Genomic DNA, 18,672 nt, shown 5'->3' with positions numbered 1-18,672 from the left:
CCATAAAATAAAAATTTTTTAACGTCATTTCATGAGGAATAAATTAAGGCTAATTATGGTCCAACTTTTAATGTTATTTTTGTTTTTTTTTATAAATATATATAATTTATAACTTACAATATTATCATTATGTTGTGGGTAGAATATAATTTTATTCTATCTTTCAAAAAAGGTGGATCTATGATGATAGTTTGTTATTCCAAGGGATAGTAAGAAATGATTTATAATTATAGATTTTTTTTTGGATCAGATTGAGTAATAATGAGCTGAGTAGGTTGAGAATTTTTTTTATTTTTTTTATTTTTTTTTAAAAAATAATCAAAATTTTCCAAATAATTATGATCATATATATGTTTAATATTGTCAGGTAAGTCATAATTTTGTAATTTTTTTCGTCCTTCTTTAATATGATCAGATGTTGGAATAACATAATCTTCAATATTTTTAGAATATAATTTATTATTTTGTAAAATATATTGTGGATATATTAATTCTCGTATTTTTCTACTTAATAATTTAATACCTAATCCAAATTTTGCTGATGTTCCAATTACTTCAATATCTGGAAAAATATGTTTTAAACGAATATATAACGAATCTAGATTAAGTAAAGTATTTTTATGTAACATATCACATTTTGTTGCTACTACTAATTCTTTTTTTTTTAAATAATCAGGATTAAATAGAAATAATTCATTTCGAAGCATTTTTATTTGTTTTATTGTATCATTGTAATATTCTTTTAAATTTTCATCATCTATACAAGGGGGATCAATTTTGTCATTCTTATTTTGGTTTTCTTCATTTTTCAGGCTTTTCAAATAATAATCTTCAATATTTGGATCATCAAGATTTTTTAGTTTATCATTAGAAACATCTATCACATATATAATTAGTTTGCTTCTGTAGAGATGCCGGAGAATACGTTTTCCTCGTGTTTTATCTTTATGGGCATTATAAAATAAATATGGTGTATCTAATAATGTAATTTCAACTCCATCAATATAATTAATATTTGAAACATGTGGTATAGTAGTTGTATATATATCACTATTTATATTTCCATAATATTTACTCAAACTACTACAAAGAGATGTTTTTCCACTATTTTCAATACCAATAAAAGCTACATCATTTATTAATCGTAATTCTAATTCTAATAATATTTTTTCACTAAGTTCAGGTAACCTAAAATCATGTTTTTTAAAAAGTGAATAAGAGATACCTCCTTTACCTCCTCTAGCTACTAATAATTCTTCATTTTCATTTAAAAATTGATACCAAAAAACACTTTTATATATTTTTCTATTATTTTGATTTTTTTTTTGACAATAAATTCTTTTTCTTACTATAGTACCTACAGGAACAAAAATAATTTTATCTTTTCCATCTTTTCCTCGACTATTTTCTCTAAAATCTTCTCCATCATTTGCTTTTATTTTTTGTTCAATTTTTATTAAATCATAAATCGATTTTTTACTTTTCAATATAACATTACCTCCATGTCCACCATATCCTTCTCCTTTTAATTTTTTACTTCTTTGTTTTTTATAATTTGGGTTTCCACCTTTTCCTGATTTTGCTGTAATCCACAAAAAATCGCAAAATCGTTTTTCATTTCGAAGCATAACATGATCATCTGTGTGAGTTAAAATTTCCATTAATGCTTCACTTTTTAATATTTCATCATTTATGTTTTTTTTTATTTGGCTATTTGTTGATTGTTCTTTGATGTTATAAATATTATCAGTTTGTTTATCATTAGGTTGAATCGTTTTTATAAGATCTGATTTATATTCAAAACAGTTTTCATAATTTTCCAGATTCCCAACATTGTAATGACTAGTTTGTGTATCTGCATTTTCTACATATTTTGAAGATTGTGTGTTGTTATTTTTTTCAAAATTTTGATGATATTGTAATATTGGACTGTTCACATAATTGGTATCATAATTGTTGTCATAATTGTTGTCATAATTGTTGTCATATATTTTATATGATTCCTTTTTTGTTTCATTGTTTATATTTTGTGGTGATAAAATTGGAGGTATATTATTTTGGTCTTGTGTTAGATTTCTCTGGTTGATCTCTACTTGTTCTTTTTGATTTTTTTTTGTTTTCACATGTATATATATTTTATTATCTTTTTCAATATAATTACATTCATTGTTTGCATATACATCATCATCATCATTATCTTCTTCTTTTACATCCTTTACTTTGGTAGTTATTTTATTTTTTTTTTTTTTTGACTTCCTTATTTCTTCATTTGTATTTTGGAGCGTATTAAATGATAGTTTTTTAATATTTAATATATGATTTATAAAATTACATTTTTGAGAAATATTTAAACTTGAAAACTGTTTGTTTCTTATGATTTGATTAATCTGATTCCCTTTGGAAAATTGTAAAAAATTGTTTATCCTTTTTTGAGCACATTTTGATAAATTTATAAAAAGCATAATATATGTCAACAAAATTTGGGGGGATATTATTTACAAAGAAAATATATTTCTACTTTTTTTTATCTTCTTTTTTTTGCCATATCACAAAAAAATAAAAAAAAAATAGATCACCATAAATTAACAATACATATTAAACAAAAGGAAATATTAAAAAAATTATTTTTTTATAGAGCATTGTTTTGACCGTTGTGCGCAAAGTAGAGATATTTTTAATTCCAAATTAAATTTTATTTTTTTTACATAAAATAATTTGTGTTATTATTTTCATGATGATATAAAAAATGAAAATATATTAAATGAATAATTATGCATATATATAATACGGATATGTGTGGTAATAAAATTGGGATAGGCATCAATGGAGGGTATTTTTTTTATTTTATTTTATTTTTTTTTTTTCGATTTTTAAAAATGGCTAGTTTTAAAATTGGTATAATATATATACACATTTTTTATAAAGTTTAAAATGAAAAGGAGTTAATTTAAAAACTAATAAAAAAATGGTAATACCAAACTATTATCATCATTATTATTATATTAATGATTGTAAAATTTTGGTATTATATAAATATTATGAGGAATATATTTATATGGTTAAAAAATAAACGCCCATTCCATTTATTGCATCCTTGAATGTAGACAACAACATATATGCACATAAATAAATGATGTGAATGAAAATGTTCGGTAAAAATAGGGGGATAAACAAAACATGCATACATACACACATATATATAGCGCTATAAACAATGTTAATAATGAAAAATATGCAAATTCAACCGTTCGGTTCGATTGAGACATTAAAAATGTATTAAACATATATTAAAAGGTGTATACAAATATATTTTTTCCGTTTTTCATATTTATTATTTTATCTTGGTTATTCCTTATAAATTTTTAACAAAATTTTTATATTTTGTGGAAAAAACATAACCAGTCAAAAGGCCAATTCTTAAAAAGGATGATCCCAATGAGCTAATAGTTGCAACATTTCGCATTGAATTAAATGGTTTCAATACATCTGAGATGTTAATAAATGATAAAACAACAAACCATCCATTTAAATATATATTTGAAAAAATAAGGATACATTGAAAAATAAAATTATCAAAAATCGGTATTTTGTTCAAAGGAACTAATAGACATAGTATTGATAAAATAGTTCTTGCTAAAGAATAAATTAATACTTTTTTTTGTGGAAACAGAAATATTTTGAATATTGGAAATGATTTTGCAGATGTAGGAAATATTCTACTTATACAATCTGCTATTTGAACCATTCCTATTAATATATATCTTTCGTCAACATTATTAGTCCACATTTCTGGGCAAACAACTGGGAAAACTAAAATTTTTAAAAATATATTATAAAAAGAGCAAAATAAAAATATAAACCCTTTTTTAAATAAAAATATTTGAGTTTTTCCTTGATCTCTATATTCTCTTATTCTTATTTTTATTAAATTGATAAATCTGTGTATTACATTTTTGTCTTGCATATTTGTTGTATCATTGTTATCATTTTTTTTTGAAGAGTTTAAAGTGTCCATTGGGGCGGAAGTTGAGTTTCCGCTTATTTCGTTATTTAAATTATTTTTAGAAAATGTATTGAGATCATCTATTGATTCTGTTTTTTTTTTCGAATTAATATCTTCTACATTAGATATGGAATTTGTTTCTTTTGTTTCGTTTGCTTCGTCTTTTTCATCGTTTACATTAATAGTAAAATTTTTTGGGGGATCATTTTGAGATGGTGTATTATCTTTATTAGTACATGGGGGTTGTTCAAGTTGTTGTAATTTTGTGGCTATTTGTATTTTTTTTTGATCATGATAAATTTTAAACTTTTTTTTAAATGAATCTGTTTGTTTTAATATAGTATAGCAAATAAAAGAAACAAGTATAAACAAGGAATTAATAGAAGATGTAATAAATATTGAGGTCATTAATTTATGTATATCTTTATCTATATGAATCACAAAATAAAAAAAAATTGTTGTTATAATAAAAGAATATATTCCAGTTAATCCATAAGATAAACAAATAACTTTCGAACTATTAACAGCAATAGTAGCAAAAGGAAAAATCATTGTTTTCATCATAGAGCATGTTGCACCAACCAATACAATAAGCATATAAAATAAAATAGTATTTTTATAATAATATTTAACAACAAATGGATATAATAATTGTAAAATAAATGATAAAATAAAACATGCGTCATATATATGAGTTTTAACTTCAATAAATAAAGAAATAAATAATGAAATTAAAACTAAAACTAAAAAATATATAAAAAATGTATAAGAAACTATTATATCTTTATTCAATAATGCATGTATATGTGGTGTTGTATTTAAGACACAATTATATAAAAGGACGGATGACATACCCATTAAACATAAGGTTATATTTGCAAATATATTATTACCATCATTTTCATTTTTCTTTATACTATCATCTTCAACTTTATTGCTTAATTCGATCATTTTTTCTTCTCTTTCATTTGGAAATTTGCTCGTGCAATTTTCCTCATTTTCGTTTTTTGAAACATCATTCATGATTTCCAAACGAAAAAAAAAAAATACATATATATTATAAAAGCCTTTTTATATTTTGTTTTCTTTATATATATATATTTTTTTCTTTATATATATTTTTTTTTTTATTGAAAGAGAAAAATATTCTGACATTATTAAATATGTTTCCGCATTTTTGTTTATATGAAATCGAAAAAAATTGAATAGTTAATCTGGCAATTTTTTGTTTTTATTTTATACTTTATATAATGTGATAAATATTTGTTGTATACACTAATTATGTTCACATGCATTATTCATATATTAAATAATACTATTTTCAAATATGATTTAAAAACAAATATAAGAATAAAATTATAGTTTTTCCGAATTTTGCATGTAAATTTCATTATATATACATATTTATAGTCTCTATAATTTTTTTGATTTTTTAATAAAAACTTAATAATATATATTTTTTGAAATTTCATAATGTCCATTTTCTCAAATTTTTATTAAAAAAAAAGGATTATATTTTTAAATATATTTCCTACATATATGGTTATATTACAGTACCCCCAAATTTGATGTTGTTCTTTTTTATATAAGCATTGCTTAAATAACTATACATGCATTCTAGTATATATTTATATAATTTTAAAAGAATGTTAATTAATTTTGTATAACCGATTGATTGGATATTCTCTTATTCCCAATAAAATAAATTTTATGGAAAATATGATTTTTATTTTTCGTATAATATGTTTTAAATATTAAAAAATTATTATGTATTTTTTATATAAAAATATTATACCGTTTAGTATATTTTTGCAATCATTTTCATTTTTGAATGAATGTATAATTCGTAAAAATGCAAGTTATTTAGTCAATTGTCAAATTGAAAAAAGGAGAAAGATAAAATACGGGGTATCAAAAAAAGCGAAAAAAAATATATAATTTCACTTCAGCTATATATATATATATATATATGTGTGTATGTGTGTGAATAATGATAAAGAGATATTTAAGGGTATACCCTTCGATATATTTTACAAAGCATGTATATAGTGCGCCCCAAGTAAGTTCAAATGGAGAAGTTGTAAAAAAAGATTATGTATTTAACCAATATGGGAAAGAAGGAATTTATTTAAATAATAAATTAAAAAAAGGGAATGATAAGAATGCAATAAAAAGAATATACTATTTTAAATTGTGGAATGCGTTAACTCAATATAATTTTACTTTATTTGAAAATATTATACAGCAATTTTTAAATGAAGGGCATATGTATGATGAAGTTATTTATTCTATTATTGTTCATTCTTATGTAATGAACCATAGGAAAAAAGTTGAAAATGTAAGAAAAAAAAATAAACTAAACGTAGAATTATGTAATTACCATATTTGTTATTTCTTTTTATGTTGGGTATGATGTGGTTCTCCAAAATGTGTCAATGCATTTGTATATATATAAAAGTGTACACTCTATCCCTTTTTAGGCATATTTAGTAATCGAAGAAATGAAAAGGTGTTATATGCATCCAGCTATTATTAAAATAAATGAAAGAATGATAAACTCGTATCTAGAACTCCAAATGATTTTTTGTGAACCTTCAAAAAGTTTATGGATGAATATATGTAGATTAACTTGGGAAGTTTCGATAAAATTAAATAGAGAAAGAAAAAGAAAATTAAAAGAAAAATTAAATTCATTACCACCAAATGACGTTTTAAAATTAACTAAAGATGATCTAAAACTTATGTTAAAAAAAGAGTATGAAGATAGCTTAGCAAATATGATAGACACAATATCATTGGACAACGAGACCCCATACGAGCATATGTTGATTGAGAGCTCAGAAGTTTATAATGAAGAAGAAAATGAAGAAAATAAACAATCTTTATCACTATTAGAAAATGATATGATAATAATTGACAACAAGGATGAAAATAGTAGTATTTATGTAGATATGAATTCGAACTATATAGATGATAAAATAAAACAAGATGAAACAGATATTTCTATGTTTTTGAAAAACGACTCGCATAATATTCAAAATATATGTGATTGGAATGACGATTGGAGTGGAGCAGATGACGACGAAAAAGAAGAGGATGAACATCAAGAATCATGTGAAAACGACGAAGATTTTGATATCCAACTTTTAAAAAAATATTATAATCGAAAATCATAGGAACAAGTTATTTATAGTGCATATTGACATGTAATATAATGAATTTTTTTTTTTTTTTAATTCTCTAAAAATTTTATATTGGTCTTATGGGTATAATATGTATATATTATATGTGGTTAATTCTTTAGGTGAATAAATAATGGGATATTTTATATACATGGATATATTCATTTCTTACTTTGTTTTCGTTGTGTCTATTTTTAAGAATTTCCCTGACAATTTCCCACTCTTCTTATATTTTCCTCACATGTATTTGTTTATTGTTATTTTTATTATTATTTTTATTGTCATTTTTATTGTCATTTTTATTATTATTTTTATTATTTTTTTTATTTTTATTCTATTTTTATGAAATAAATTATTTTTTATTTTTACATTTAAAAATTTTGCTCACTTTGTATTATATATATTTTTTTAAATAAATACATTGAAAGCAAGCTTTGCAGTTTTAAATTTTTTTTTTGTTTTACGATTAATATACACCTTGAAAAAAATAAAATATAATGAAAATTTTTAATATAAAAAATAATTTTAAAATGTTATAATTTGATTAATCTGCTATTTTATGCTGATAAAAAGAGCGAAGAAAAAAATAACATAATTCTTACAATTTTTTAAAATAAAAAAAGCATACATGCATAGCTGCGTATATAATTTTTCTGAATGAGTTTTGAACAATTTACAAAAAAGATTGAATATTATTTTTTTTATTTCATTTGCATGTTTAATAATCCGATAATATTAAAAAAAAAAAAAAAAAAAAAAAAAACGAACAATTTTCAAAACATTTATACTTGATATAAAGATAAAAACGAAGAAAAAAAATAGTCTGTTTAATTGACATAATTTTGATATATAAGGAAATAAAAAAGTAGCAACTTTTGGATGAATTTTCCATACGCATTCTACATAATTATACTTATGTGAAGTGATGAAATACAATAACATTGGTAAATAAATAAAAAAATATAATAAAAAATCCAGTAAAACAAAGATATAAATAGCTAGCTGCGATATAGTAACCAAATAAGTGAAAGAAGAAAGTCCACAACTAAACAATATATATAAATTCGAGATAAAAAAATGATAAATTTTTCAAATACATTAGTAATTTTAAATAACGATGTACCATGTGAACTACTGAAGAAAAAATACTCCGAATTGTTGATACCAACAATAAGTATATTAGATTTCAAAAAGAAAAAAATATATAAAAAATATAATAACATATTTTTATATAGTTACCAGAATTATTCATTTTTATTGGATTTGAACGACAACATTTTGCTAAAAATTCAAAAATATTTAAATAAAAATGGAATATTGGATATAAATTTGTATTTAAACGACAAAAATAATAATAATAATAGTGGAACTAATAAAAAAGACCATTCCAAAATTGAAGATATTAGCCAAATTTTAAAAAAGCTCAGAAAAGAATGCTTATATAATGGCTATATTAATATTTCAACTGAACAAACAACGAGTGAAAATGGGATAGTAATAAATGTAAGTTGGGATAGAACATCAAATATATGAGTACACATATGTGTAAAAAGATAAAAAGTGATATTAATTTGTAAATTATTTTTTCATTTTTTTTTTTTAGATAAAAGCTGAAAATCCAGATTTCAACAAAAGCGATGATGACAATAATTTAGTTTCTAGTGATGAAGAAATATATGAAAAATGTGAGGATAAAAAAAAAGTTGTAAATAGAGTTTGTGATAATTGTACATGTGGAAAAAAAGAGAAGGCAATGAATTTGGAAAAAATAAAAATAAATGACAATGAGGTGGAATATAGTACTGAAAATGTAGTTTCGTCCTGTGGAAATGTAAGAAGAAAAAACAAACAAATAACAAGAAAAATTATAATAATTAGTACAAACAAATGATTATCATGTGCTTATTTATTTAATTATATGCTACCATATTTAATGTGATGATAATACATAGAATAACATTTTGCTAATTTAATTTATTTTTACCAAATATAGTGTTATTTAGGTGATGCCTTTAGATGTGGATCATGTCCTTATAAAGGTTTATTTTTATAAAATTATTATATACATAAATATTTATTAAGTATAGAAGTTTTATGTTTTGGTATAAAAAAATATTATTATGAATGAATAAATATGTACACATTTTGAATATTTTTTTTTTTTTAAATGAGCAGGTCTTCCAGCATTCCAACCCGGAGAGAATGTAAAACTGAATTTGAATGTATGCTAAAATAAAAAATGACAAAAAAAAAATTTTAAACATATTTTTCTGTCCATTTATACAATATCATATTATTATGCTTCCTTAAAATTTATAACAGTATTCTACATATTTTTGTTATTATAATTACAATTTTATTTTACTTTGTTGTATTTTTATTTATTAGAATGAACAGAACTGAAGACAAATCCTTATCTCTCCTCCCTTAGTCATATTAACAAATAATTTTAAAGTGATAAATGAGGAACTAGCTTTTTATTCCCCCTTTTTGTTTGTATATTAGCCTTTTTATGTGTTTTGGCTTTTATTTTATTTATTTTTTTTGTACAAAAATATAAAACAATGTACTTTTTTATTTGAACATATTAAATATGAATTTATTATAATTTCGAATTTTTTTTTTGCTTTCTTTTTTTTTTTTGAACCATATAATATTCCATTGGTGATAACCTAATTGTCTTTTATATTAATTCTTTAAATTATTTATTTAGTATATTTTTATGCGATTTGATTTATTCTTTTTAATAACATTTAATAACAAATTTAGTTTTGTAATTTCAAGAAAATTATACAATTATTTTTTTTATCTTTTTATCCCTCGGAAATATATGTATACATAATTTTTTTCAAATTTATAATAAATTTTTATATTAAACATTTATTTTATTATTTTTAAAATGATTTTATTGTTTTTTAAATAATTTTATTATTTTTTTTTTGCATTGGTTTTTTCATACACACAAAGATATCTGTTGCTTTAATAGAAAAGTCGAATTAAAAAAATGTGTTATTTTGAATAGACTTATAATTTTTGCAAGAATAGTAAATAGAAATATATGTAGCTAGAATAAGATATATTACATATACATATACATACGTACGTGTATATTATATTTTTTTATTGAATATGCGGAGACTATAAATAAAAAATATGTTTCATAAAAAATCAGCATTTACATAAATTTGATGGAGAGAATACAGAAAAGATAATATATAAGAGATGAATATTTTTAAATAGTAAAATTATTATACATTTTCGTATACTTTGGTAATATTAAAAGGAAGGAAATGAAAAAAAAAAAAAAAAAAAAAACTGAAATGGATATAGTAGTATAAAAGAATATTATATATATTGATCATATTATTATATACCTTATGAGAATATACAATTTACCCGAAATTTTCTACACATGAGATGGCCTTAATTTGAATTAGTCACTATTAGGTCTATGATTGAAAATGATGGATATGTGTAATAGTTGTAATAATATGGCGTATAACAGTATAAATAAACAAAATGGGATTAAATTGAATAAAAAAAATTGTACTATAATAACATTTTGTATTTTTTTCATATTTTTTTTATCAACAATAAATAATTTATTCAAATATATACACATAAAAACATCTAGGTATATTTTAACTTATTCAAATATTTTGTATCTTATATCATTTCTTTCGTTAAACAAGCAGGTATTTGTATATATATATTAACTAATGGCAATTTTTTATATGTATAATTTATATATTGGATATAAATATGTTGTTATTTTTTTTTAAATATTTTATGCGTATATATATATGGACATATGTTTGAAGAATGGACAAAATAAGGAGATGCTTTTTTTTTATTCCCTTTTTTATAGGTTGAGTCGTTAATAGGATTGGACGATGGCATTTTGCCGATAAATGAATATATAAATGATTTAAAAAAAATATTAAAAAGGATAGATTTTTTTTTTGTGCGTCGTTTGGTATATTGTGTGTACAAGTTTTGGGAATATGTCATAAGAAATAGGATAAAAGTAAGCTACTTGAAAATAGGGCAAAACATATTGCTTAAATGATTTCACATAGCTTACACAGTTTCACATATTTATCAATTTTTGTGTGTCAAAAATTATCTTTAAATCAGGTGAAGACATTTTGTAAAGTTGGGATATTATTATCAATTTTAAATTTTTTAATTCAAAAAAATGTACAGAATGATTTTATAAGGATTTTTTGTTCGCTTTATTTGTTTCCTTTGTTATTTATTTTACACATATCATTCAAAATTGTTATGCGCGATTTTATGGTTTTCCAGTGGTAAGTAAAATTAATAAAATAATGTTGTAAAATTAATAAAATAATGTTGCAAAATTAATAAAATAATGTTTCAAAATTAATAAAATAATGTTGCAAAATTAATAAAATAATGTTGCAAAATTAATAAAATAATGTTGCAAAATTAATAAAATAATGTTTCAAAATTAATAAAATAATGTGCAAAATGTTGTAGACAATTTATATGTATCTTTTCATTTAGGCACATCTTAAATCTATTATATATTTTTTTTTATTTTGTATACAGCGACTTGTTAATGAATGAGTTTGGATTTCTTTTGATATTTTTAAATTTATCTGACAGTTATTATTTAATATATTCAAACACTTTAATTATATGTCTTCTTCGATTAGTGTGTTTTAAGATTTTATTTAATTCAGGAGTTCATAAATTTGGTAAATGAAGTGAATGATAATAATTGAAAATATTATAACTCTCTAACCGCTCTAATTCTATAATTACTATTTATTATATATTATTTATCATTTATTATTTATCATTTATCATTCATTATTGGATGTAATTTTTTTTTCTAAGTTTATAAAGGTTCACAATGGCTAGACCTCAAGGGTTGTGAAAATCTTTTTTTATCCCAACCTCTCCCATCAATATTATCATGTAATTTTAAATAAATATATTAACATGTATCTATATGTGTATTTTGATTTTCTTGCACAAATGTTTATTGATTTATATATTTAATGATGAGGTTAAATAAAATAAATTCTTTAAAAATTTTATTTGTTTGTACAGATATAGCTTATTGTAAATTTGATAAATATATTATTTGCTTTTTAATTATCATATCTGAAGTAAGTTTAATTGTCTATTTTTTTTACAATATATTAAAACTAAGTGTAGTAATTTTATTTAAAATTTTTTATCCTTATAATGCATTTTTTTTTTTTTTTTTGAAGATACTATTATCCTGGCTCATATTTTGCTCTTCCAAATTAAGAATATTATTTTACATAATTTTTATAAGTAAGCAGATGATAAATGGTTTAAAAATTGTAGAAGTTTTGTAGTTGTACATGATTCATAGACAGATGATATTTACTGTTATATTAACATCATATTTATAATTCCATTTTCTTTATTTCCTATTATAGATATTCATCTAAGTTGCCATATCATTTGCAATAACATATTTTTATCGTATATTTTCATAATTTTATTTTTTTCTTTGTTCGACGATTCGATAATAAATTTTTTTTCAACGTCTGGAAATATTCCTGATTTATATAAAGTAATAAAACACGTCTTATAAAAAATATATTATAATTTTATAAGTGATATTATAATATTTATTCTTATTAGTATAATTTTGTATTATATGGTTATCTACATTTATGATGAAATATTTTTCATTTTTTTTTTTTTTTTTTTTTGCAGAATAATGAGCTAGTCAACTTATCTATATATTTGATAGTTTGTTTGATTAACATTATTATTTCACTATTTTATTTAGTAATACAAATTTTTATAAATAAAAATATGCATGATCAGAGGGGATGAATTTTCCACCCTCACTATTAGTTTTATCCATTTGTTCATTTATTTACTCATTTTGTTATGCTTTCAGATTTTTGTCTTTATTAATTTTGTACCGTTCTTCGAGTAAGTTAAAAAAAACATATATATTTTTAACATCGCTATAATGTTATATAATATATTGTTACAACTTTTTCACTTGCAGAAAATGGAATATTCTCGATTTTCAATGTTTTCACATTGTTTATAAATTTTATTATTATTTTTGCCCTTTGAACGTTTGCAATTCTTATGGTAAGTGAAAAAATTGTGAAAAAAAATGTGAAAAAAAAATGTGAAAACTATATATGATTTGCATCTTTTCCATGGTGTTATATTAAAGCATTGTTTTGAAAAAATGGGTGTGTATGTTTTATTTAGTTTATTTTGTGTGAACAAATTTATACTTTTTATAGCCATGTTAACATGTACGAATAAATGTCGACAAGAGATAATTATAGAAGAGTTGCATAAGATAGGAAATGAATGCAAATGGCAATATGTTAATTTTAATTATAAGCCTGGTAAGACAATTTGCTTTATTTCAGCATTTTTTCATATTTGTATAAATATATTCTATGAACAATAGACATGATATTCATTTTTTATTTTATTCTTCCCTTTTTTTTTTATTCAGGAAATATAAACAAAATTGGGTCAATTTTGTGGTGGGGGCATATACCAAGATTGGAATGGAAATTATATTATTTTATAAATTATACTGAATATAATAAAAAAGGTATATATCCAGTATATATATGCTCTTTTTTAAAAAAATTATATAATCGAGAAAAGGAAATTATATCTATGTTTAAAGTAAGTAACTTCATCCTTTTATCATCAAACATGTGTGAGTATGTATATTATAACTAAATGTATTTATATATTATATGTATATTTTTTAAGGAGAAAAATATACAAGGAGTCCCATTGATGATTAAATTAACTTCACATTATTATATGATGAATATAAAAGGTTAGCATAATATATTTTTTTTCTTAATTTATAATGGACATATTATTATTATTGTTATAATGGTTTTATTTCTTTTGATATGATTTTATTTGTACTTATTTTGGTTTTAGGATGTAGAGAAGTGGATAGTCCTATGTGCAATTTTCGCATGGAGGTAAAATTATTTTATAATCATAAAGAATAAGAATTAGATATTTATGTATGAATAGTTGAATAATTTGAAAAAAAAATTATTAGTTACATAAAATGGATATATACATATGTGAATAATGTTCATTTGCATTAGTCTTAAAATTTATATTCATATATTATTGGGATTTAAAAAAAAATGAATAAAATAAATTTTAGGAATATAAACAGTGGGAATGTGGAAAATATTGGAAAAGAAGGAAAGTTCGAGTTATGGAGACTTTAAAATACAGAGAAAATAAAACAAATTAAAAATTTAAACACTTGTATTTTTATTCACACACATAAGATAAATACATGGAATATGTATATATTATATGTGGTTGTTTATGTTTTTATATTTTTTATAACCTTTTAAATCTTATATTTTACATCAATTTAATAAATATAAATATTTTTTGTTTTTTTTTTTATAAAAATTGCTTTTAGTATTATGTTAATTTTTTATTATTTTGTGTTATTGTTATTATAAATTAAGGAAAACTTTATAAACTTGACAATATATGTTAAGAAAATTCACCGTCAGATTATTTGTAAATTATGAAAAGTAAATATAACAAATGAACAATAAATATATTTTTTTAAAACTTTTGTCATGCATATTATTTTGCATAAAAAAAAAACAGGATAAAAAAAAATAGGATAAAATACGATTAGTATATATTTTATGAATACTCTTGAAATAATTACTGTATAGCAGTATGCATGTGTTTTTATTTTTATTATATATTTTTTAATAAATATTTTTAAGTATAAAAATTAAATAGGTGAAATAAAAGGGTATTATTTATATATGCCTAAATTTGTATACATATTGTTATGGTTTTTTCGTTATATCTTTTCCATTTTTAGTTTCATTTCCTCCTTTTGTGTTTGTGTTATTTTCTCGTTTCAATTATTAAAAATAGTAATTTAAAAAATTTGTAGTAAGCCTATTATTTTCCCAAATTATGTACGATTAAGAAAGCTTGCTAACCCACAATAAATAATAAAATGCCATTTGAATATGATATAAAAAAACGAAAAAAAAAAAAAAAAAAAAAATATATATTTGAAGAAAATAGTATTGATGATGAATTTCTTGGGATATCCGAACTATTTAAGGATAACGACAATGAAATAAATGATAACAATAATGAAGAGGAGGAAAGTGAGAATACAGAAACTAGCGAAGATAATGACGATGAGGATATCAAATACAAAGAAAACTATGTAAGAAATAAAAATAGTTGGAAAGGAGGTGAATATAATAATTCAAAAGATGAAAGTTACAAACATGACCCAAATGTAGAGGACCAAGAAAAAGAACTAAAAGACCAAGATGAAATGAAGAAAAATAAAAATGATACAAAATATAATTTATTTATAAGTAAAAATTATATTAAAACTATTGGATTATTATATAACATAACAAATGATAAAATAATGTTTGAAAATGATGCATGTTTTGAACAAATATCTAATATTATAGAATTACGAATTAAACAAATTATTGAAGAGGCAAGTAAATTTTATGAAAAAAGAAAACGGTTTTGTGTAAATAAATATTTAAATATAAATGATTTAACAAATTCTTGTAATTATTTAAATGTAAAAATTCCTTATAAATATAAAAGTAGTATCTATAATCCTAATTTTATATCGCTAGATAAAAATTATAAAAATAATAAAACATTGTATAGACTAATTAATAAACAAGAATATAAACATAATAATAAAAAATCTACAAAAAAACATAAAAATACACATTTACAAAAATTAAAAAAAAAAAGAAAAAGTTCAAATTTGAAATTAAGTACTGATAATATATTTAAAGACTGGACAAATAGTGATCACAATAAAGCACATTTTTATAAAGAATTTCCTGATTTAAAGAAAGAAAAAAGTGATAATATTGATAAAGAAAATTTTATAAAAAAAAAAAATTTAAGTGATAATGATAAATCAGAAAATGAAAGAAAAGAATTAAGTTATAATTTTGATGAGAATGAAGATGATAGAGAAGTATCTTTCCCTGATGGGGAAGGCTGTGCCGAAGTGATAGATAACATAGAGGCAGACATTGGCTCTGATTTAGATGTAGAGTTAGATGTCCCACAGAAAGAAAATGACAGTGATAATGGTGAGAAAAATATTGATCCATCATTGATATCATATGAAATAGATATCAATGATATAAAAATTGATGATGATGACGATGATGATAATATAAATAACTTGTCAAAAATAGAACAAAAAGAATCTTTTGAAAATGAAGAGGTTAAGGAGCAGGCTGGTATTGATGCTTCAAAAACTGAGTTGCAAAATAATATTGAATTAAACAAAGATAAAGATATGAATTTCGATTTGTTCGAAATACAAAAAATGAGTGAAGAAAATAAAGTTGTAGATTCAGATGACGAGATAAATATTGAAGAAAATAATTTATTGCATGATTGGTATGTTAAAAAAAATGAGAATAATAAAAAGAATGTTTTAAATGTGTTGTTTAGTGATATGCAAAATGTTTTACCTTTGGAAGAAAATTTGACTGTATTTTGGCTGTTTATACAAAATCAATATAAAAAAAAAAAAAAAAAAGACAAAATGAATAAAAATGATGAAGAAATAGACGAAACAGTAGAAAATAAACATAATAAAGTAATACACTTTGATTATCAATGTTATGAAATATTATATACAATTGAAAAAAGAGAAGATAATTTATATCAGAAAAGTGTCAACAGAGATAAGGAAAGGGTATATAATAACTATATGAAATTTAAAGGAGATATTGGAAATAGTTATACAAATTTTGATCAAGTAAAATGTGATAATTCTTCATATTATAACGAAGGGAATATATTTTTACTTCCTAAACTTCGTCCAATAAATAAAGAATATACAATATTGTTAAAATATATATTAGAAATAATAAAAGATATAATAAATTATAAAACTAACTTTTTTGATTATAATAATATATTACACATATTTAGTACATCAAAAGAAATAAATAAAATATTACCAAATATATTATTTTTTTTGTTTAATGAGTTAGATCATAATTTAAGATTTAACAATATATATTCAGGGTTAATGTTATTAATATTATTAAATGGTATAATAAAAAATCGAAATATAGATATAGATTTTTATTGTTTACAAATTTTAAAAATGTTAATTCATGTAATAATATATGAACATGATTTAAAATTAAAAAATATATATTTAATTTTATTATTTAAAAGAAAAGCTTGTGATATAATAATTGATTTTTGTTCCTTATTACGAATCAAAAATAATAACGAAATTATAAATATAGATTATTATTTGGCATATATTTTAAGTAAATTATTAACACATAATAAATGTACATATATGCATATATATGTATCATATTATTTAATTTATTTAATGCCAATTAATATTCATATCAAGTTTTTTTTATCTTATACACCAAATTTTTTGTCAATATTTTTCAGAAAATATTTATATTATCAAAATGTTTATAATATCTTATTGTCTTATGAGCAGAAAGAAATTAGCGAATTATTTAATTTTTTCTTTTTTCATATTTACACATTAATACAAGGATCGCTTTATAAAATATTTAAACATCTTGGAATTCTGATTTTTAATTCATCATCATCAGTATATTTAAATTATTTAATGAATTTTATAGCAGAATATGCCGATTATCATTTACCACTAATTTTGTCAATTACAAATGTTTTAGGGGATAATATAGAAGAAGATGAAAGCACTACTAATTATAGTGAGTCAGAATCGAATAGTAGTATTGACAGTGATTGGGGTGATAGAAAAGGTATGATGTTTTATAATACTAATGGAGTTAATAATTTATTGTTTAAAAAAATGAATAAAATAAAAAATAAAATAAATATTAAAAATGAAATAAAAAAAAAAAATGATAAAATTGGGGGAAAAAAAAAAAAAAATATATTTGATATAAGTACTATAAAAATGTATGATTTAAAAAAAAATTCACATAATTTATCAAAAAATAAAAATTATTTAAAAAATATAAATAAATTATATAATTTGTATTTACAAAGTGAGAAAAATAATGATAACTATTCAATAGACGATTATGGAAATGATGAAAATTTAAGCTTAAATATAAATATGAAAGAAAAAAAAGCATATCTTAGTTCTTATATTAAAAAAAGAATATTATTAAACAAGGAACTTATACTACGAGTATCCGAAGAAAAGGAATTGCAAACAAATATTGTAGTTAATCAAGTTTTGAGCAACATTTTGTATAATTTAAATGCAACAGAACGTCATAAAACGAAATCACATATACGATCCTCTAACGCTAATTTGTATGATTCGTATTATTATTTTTTGTATACCTTGTGAATGTTGATAATACAATATAATATGGAAAATTAGAAAAGTAGAAAATATAAAAAAATAAGAAGTTTAGGAAAGGAAAATACCGAAAAAAGGCT

General features: G+C 21.1%; 6 protein-coding genes across 6 annotated transcripts; 4 read left to right on the top strand and 2 right to left on the bottom strand.

Moving 5' to 3' along the window:
- Positions 1–227: 227 nt before the first annotated feature.
- Positions 228–2,462, bottom strand: PY17X_0706600 (uncharacterized protein; the record flags this gene model as incomplete). The annotated part of the gene is made up of 1 exon (XM_724844.1): positions 228–2,462. The coding sequence occupies one exon, from the start codon at positions 2,460–2,462 to the stop codon at positions 228–230; it is 2,235 nt and encodes a 744-aa protein (XP_729937.1).
- Positions 2,463–3,352: 890 nt separating this feature from the next.
- On the bottom strand, positions 3,353–5,026 carry PY17X_0706500 (nucleoside transporter 2, putative; the record flags this gene model as incomplete). Its single annotated transcript, XM_022955490.1, has 1 exon — positions 3,353–5,026. One exon carries the CDS (start codon positions 5,024–5,026, stop codon positions 3,353–3,355), a length of 1,674 nt encoding a protein of 557 aa, XP_022811764.1.
- Positions 5,027–5,993: 967 nt separating this feature from the next.
- On the top strand, positions 5,994–7,179 carry PY17X_0706400 (conserved protein, unknown function; the record flags this gene model as incomplete). The annotated part of the gene is made up of 2 exons (XM_022955489.1): positions 5,994–6,341; positions 6,484–7,179. 2 exons carry the CDS (start codon positions 5,994–5,996, stop codon positions 7,177–7,179), a joined length of 1,044 nt encoding a protein of 347 aa, XP_022811763.1.
- Positions 7,180–8,262: 1,083 nt separating this feature from the next.
- Positions 8,263–9,588, top strand: PY17X_0706300 (Fe-S cluster assembly protein DRE2, putative; the record flags this gene model as incomplete). The annotated part of the gene is made up of 5 exons (XM_022955488.1): positions 8,263–8,688; positions 8,789–9,016; positions 9,179–9,224; positions 9,361–9,407; positions 9,574–9,588. 5 exons carry the CDS (start codon positions 8,263–8,265, stop codon positions 9,586–9,588), a joined length of 762 nt encoding a protein of 253 aa, XP_022811762.1.
- Positions 9,589–10,646: 1,058 nt separating this feature from the next.
- Positions 10,647–14,464, top strand: PY17X_0706200 (lipase maturation factor, putative; the record flags this gene model as incomplete). Its single annotated transcript, XM_022955487.1, has 16 exons — positions 10,647–10,880; positions 11,054–11,212; positions 11,323–11,495; positions 11,761–11,909; positions 12,052–12,132; positions 12,268–12,326; positions 12,432–12,498; positions 12,627–12,763; positions 12,910–12,984; positions 13,100–13,134; positions 13,214–13,302; positions 13,464–13,571; positions 13,685–13,863; positions 13,954–14,023; positions 14,134–14,177; positions 14,372–14,464. The coding sequence occupies 16 exons, from the start codon at positions 10,647–10,649 to the stop codon at positions 14,462–14,464; spliced, it is 1,752 nt and encodes a 583-aa protein (XP_022811761.1).
- Positions 14,465–15,205: 741 nt separating this feature from the next.
- PY17X_0706100 (conserved Plasmodium protein, unknown function) lies at positions 15,206–18,580 on the top strand (the record flags this gene model as incomplete). The annotated part of the gene is made up of 1 exon (XM_022955486.1): positions 15,206–18,580. The coding sequence occupies one exon, from the start codon at positions 15,206–15,208 to the stop codon at positions 18,578–18,580; it is 3,375 nt and encodes a 1,124-aa protein (XP_022811760.1).
- Positions 18,581–18,672: the final 92 nt, after the last annotated feature.

This window comes from Plasmodium yoelii, assembly GCF_900002385.2.
Source record: "Plasmodium yoelii strain 17X genome assembly, chromosome: 7".
Classification (NCBI taxonomy): Eukaryota; Apicomplexa; class Aconoidasida; order Haemosporida; family Plasmodiidae; genus Plasmodium; species Plasmodium yoelii.
This window is presented reverse-complemented; position numbering and strand designations above follow the sequence as displayed.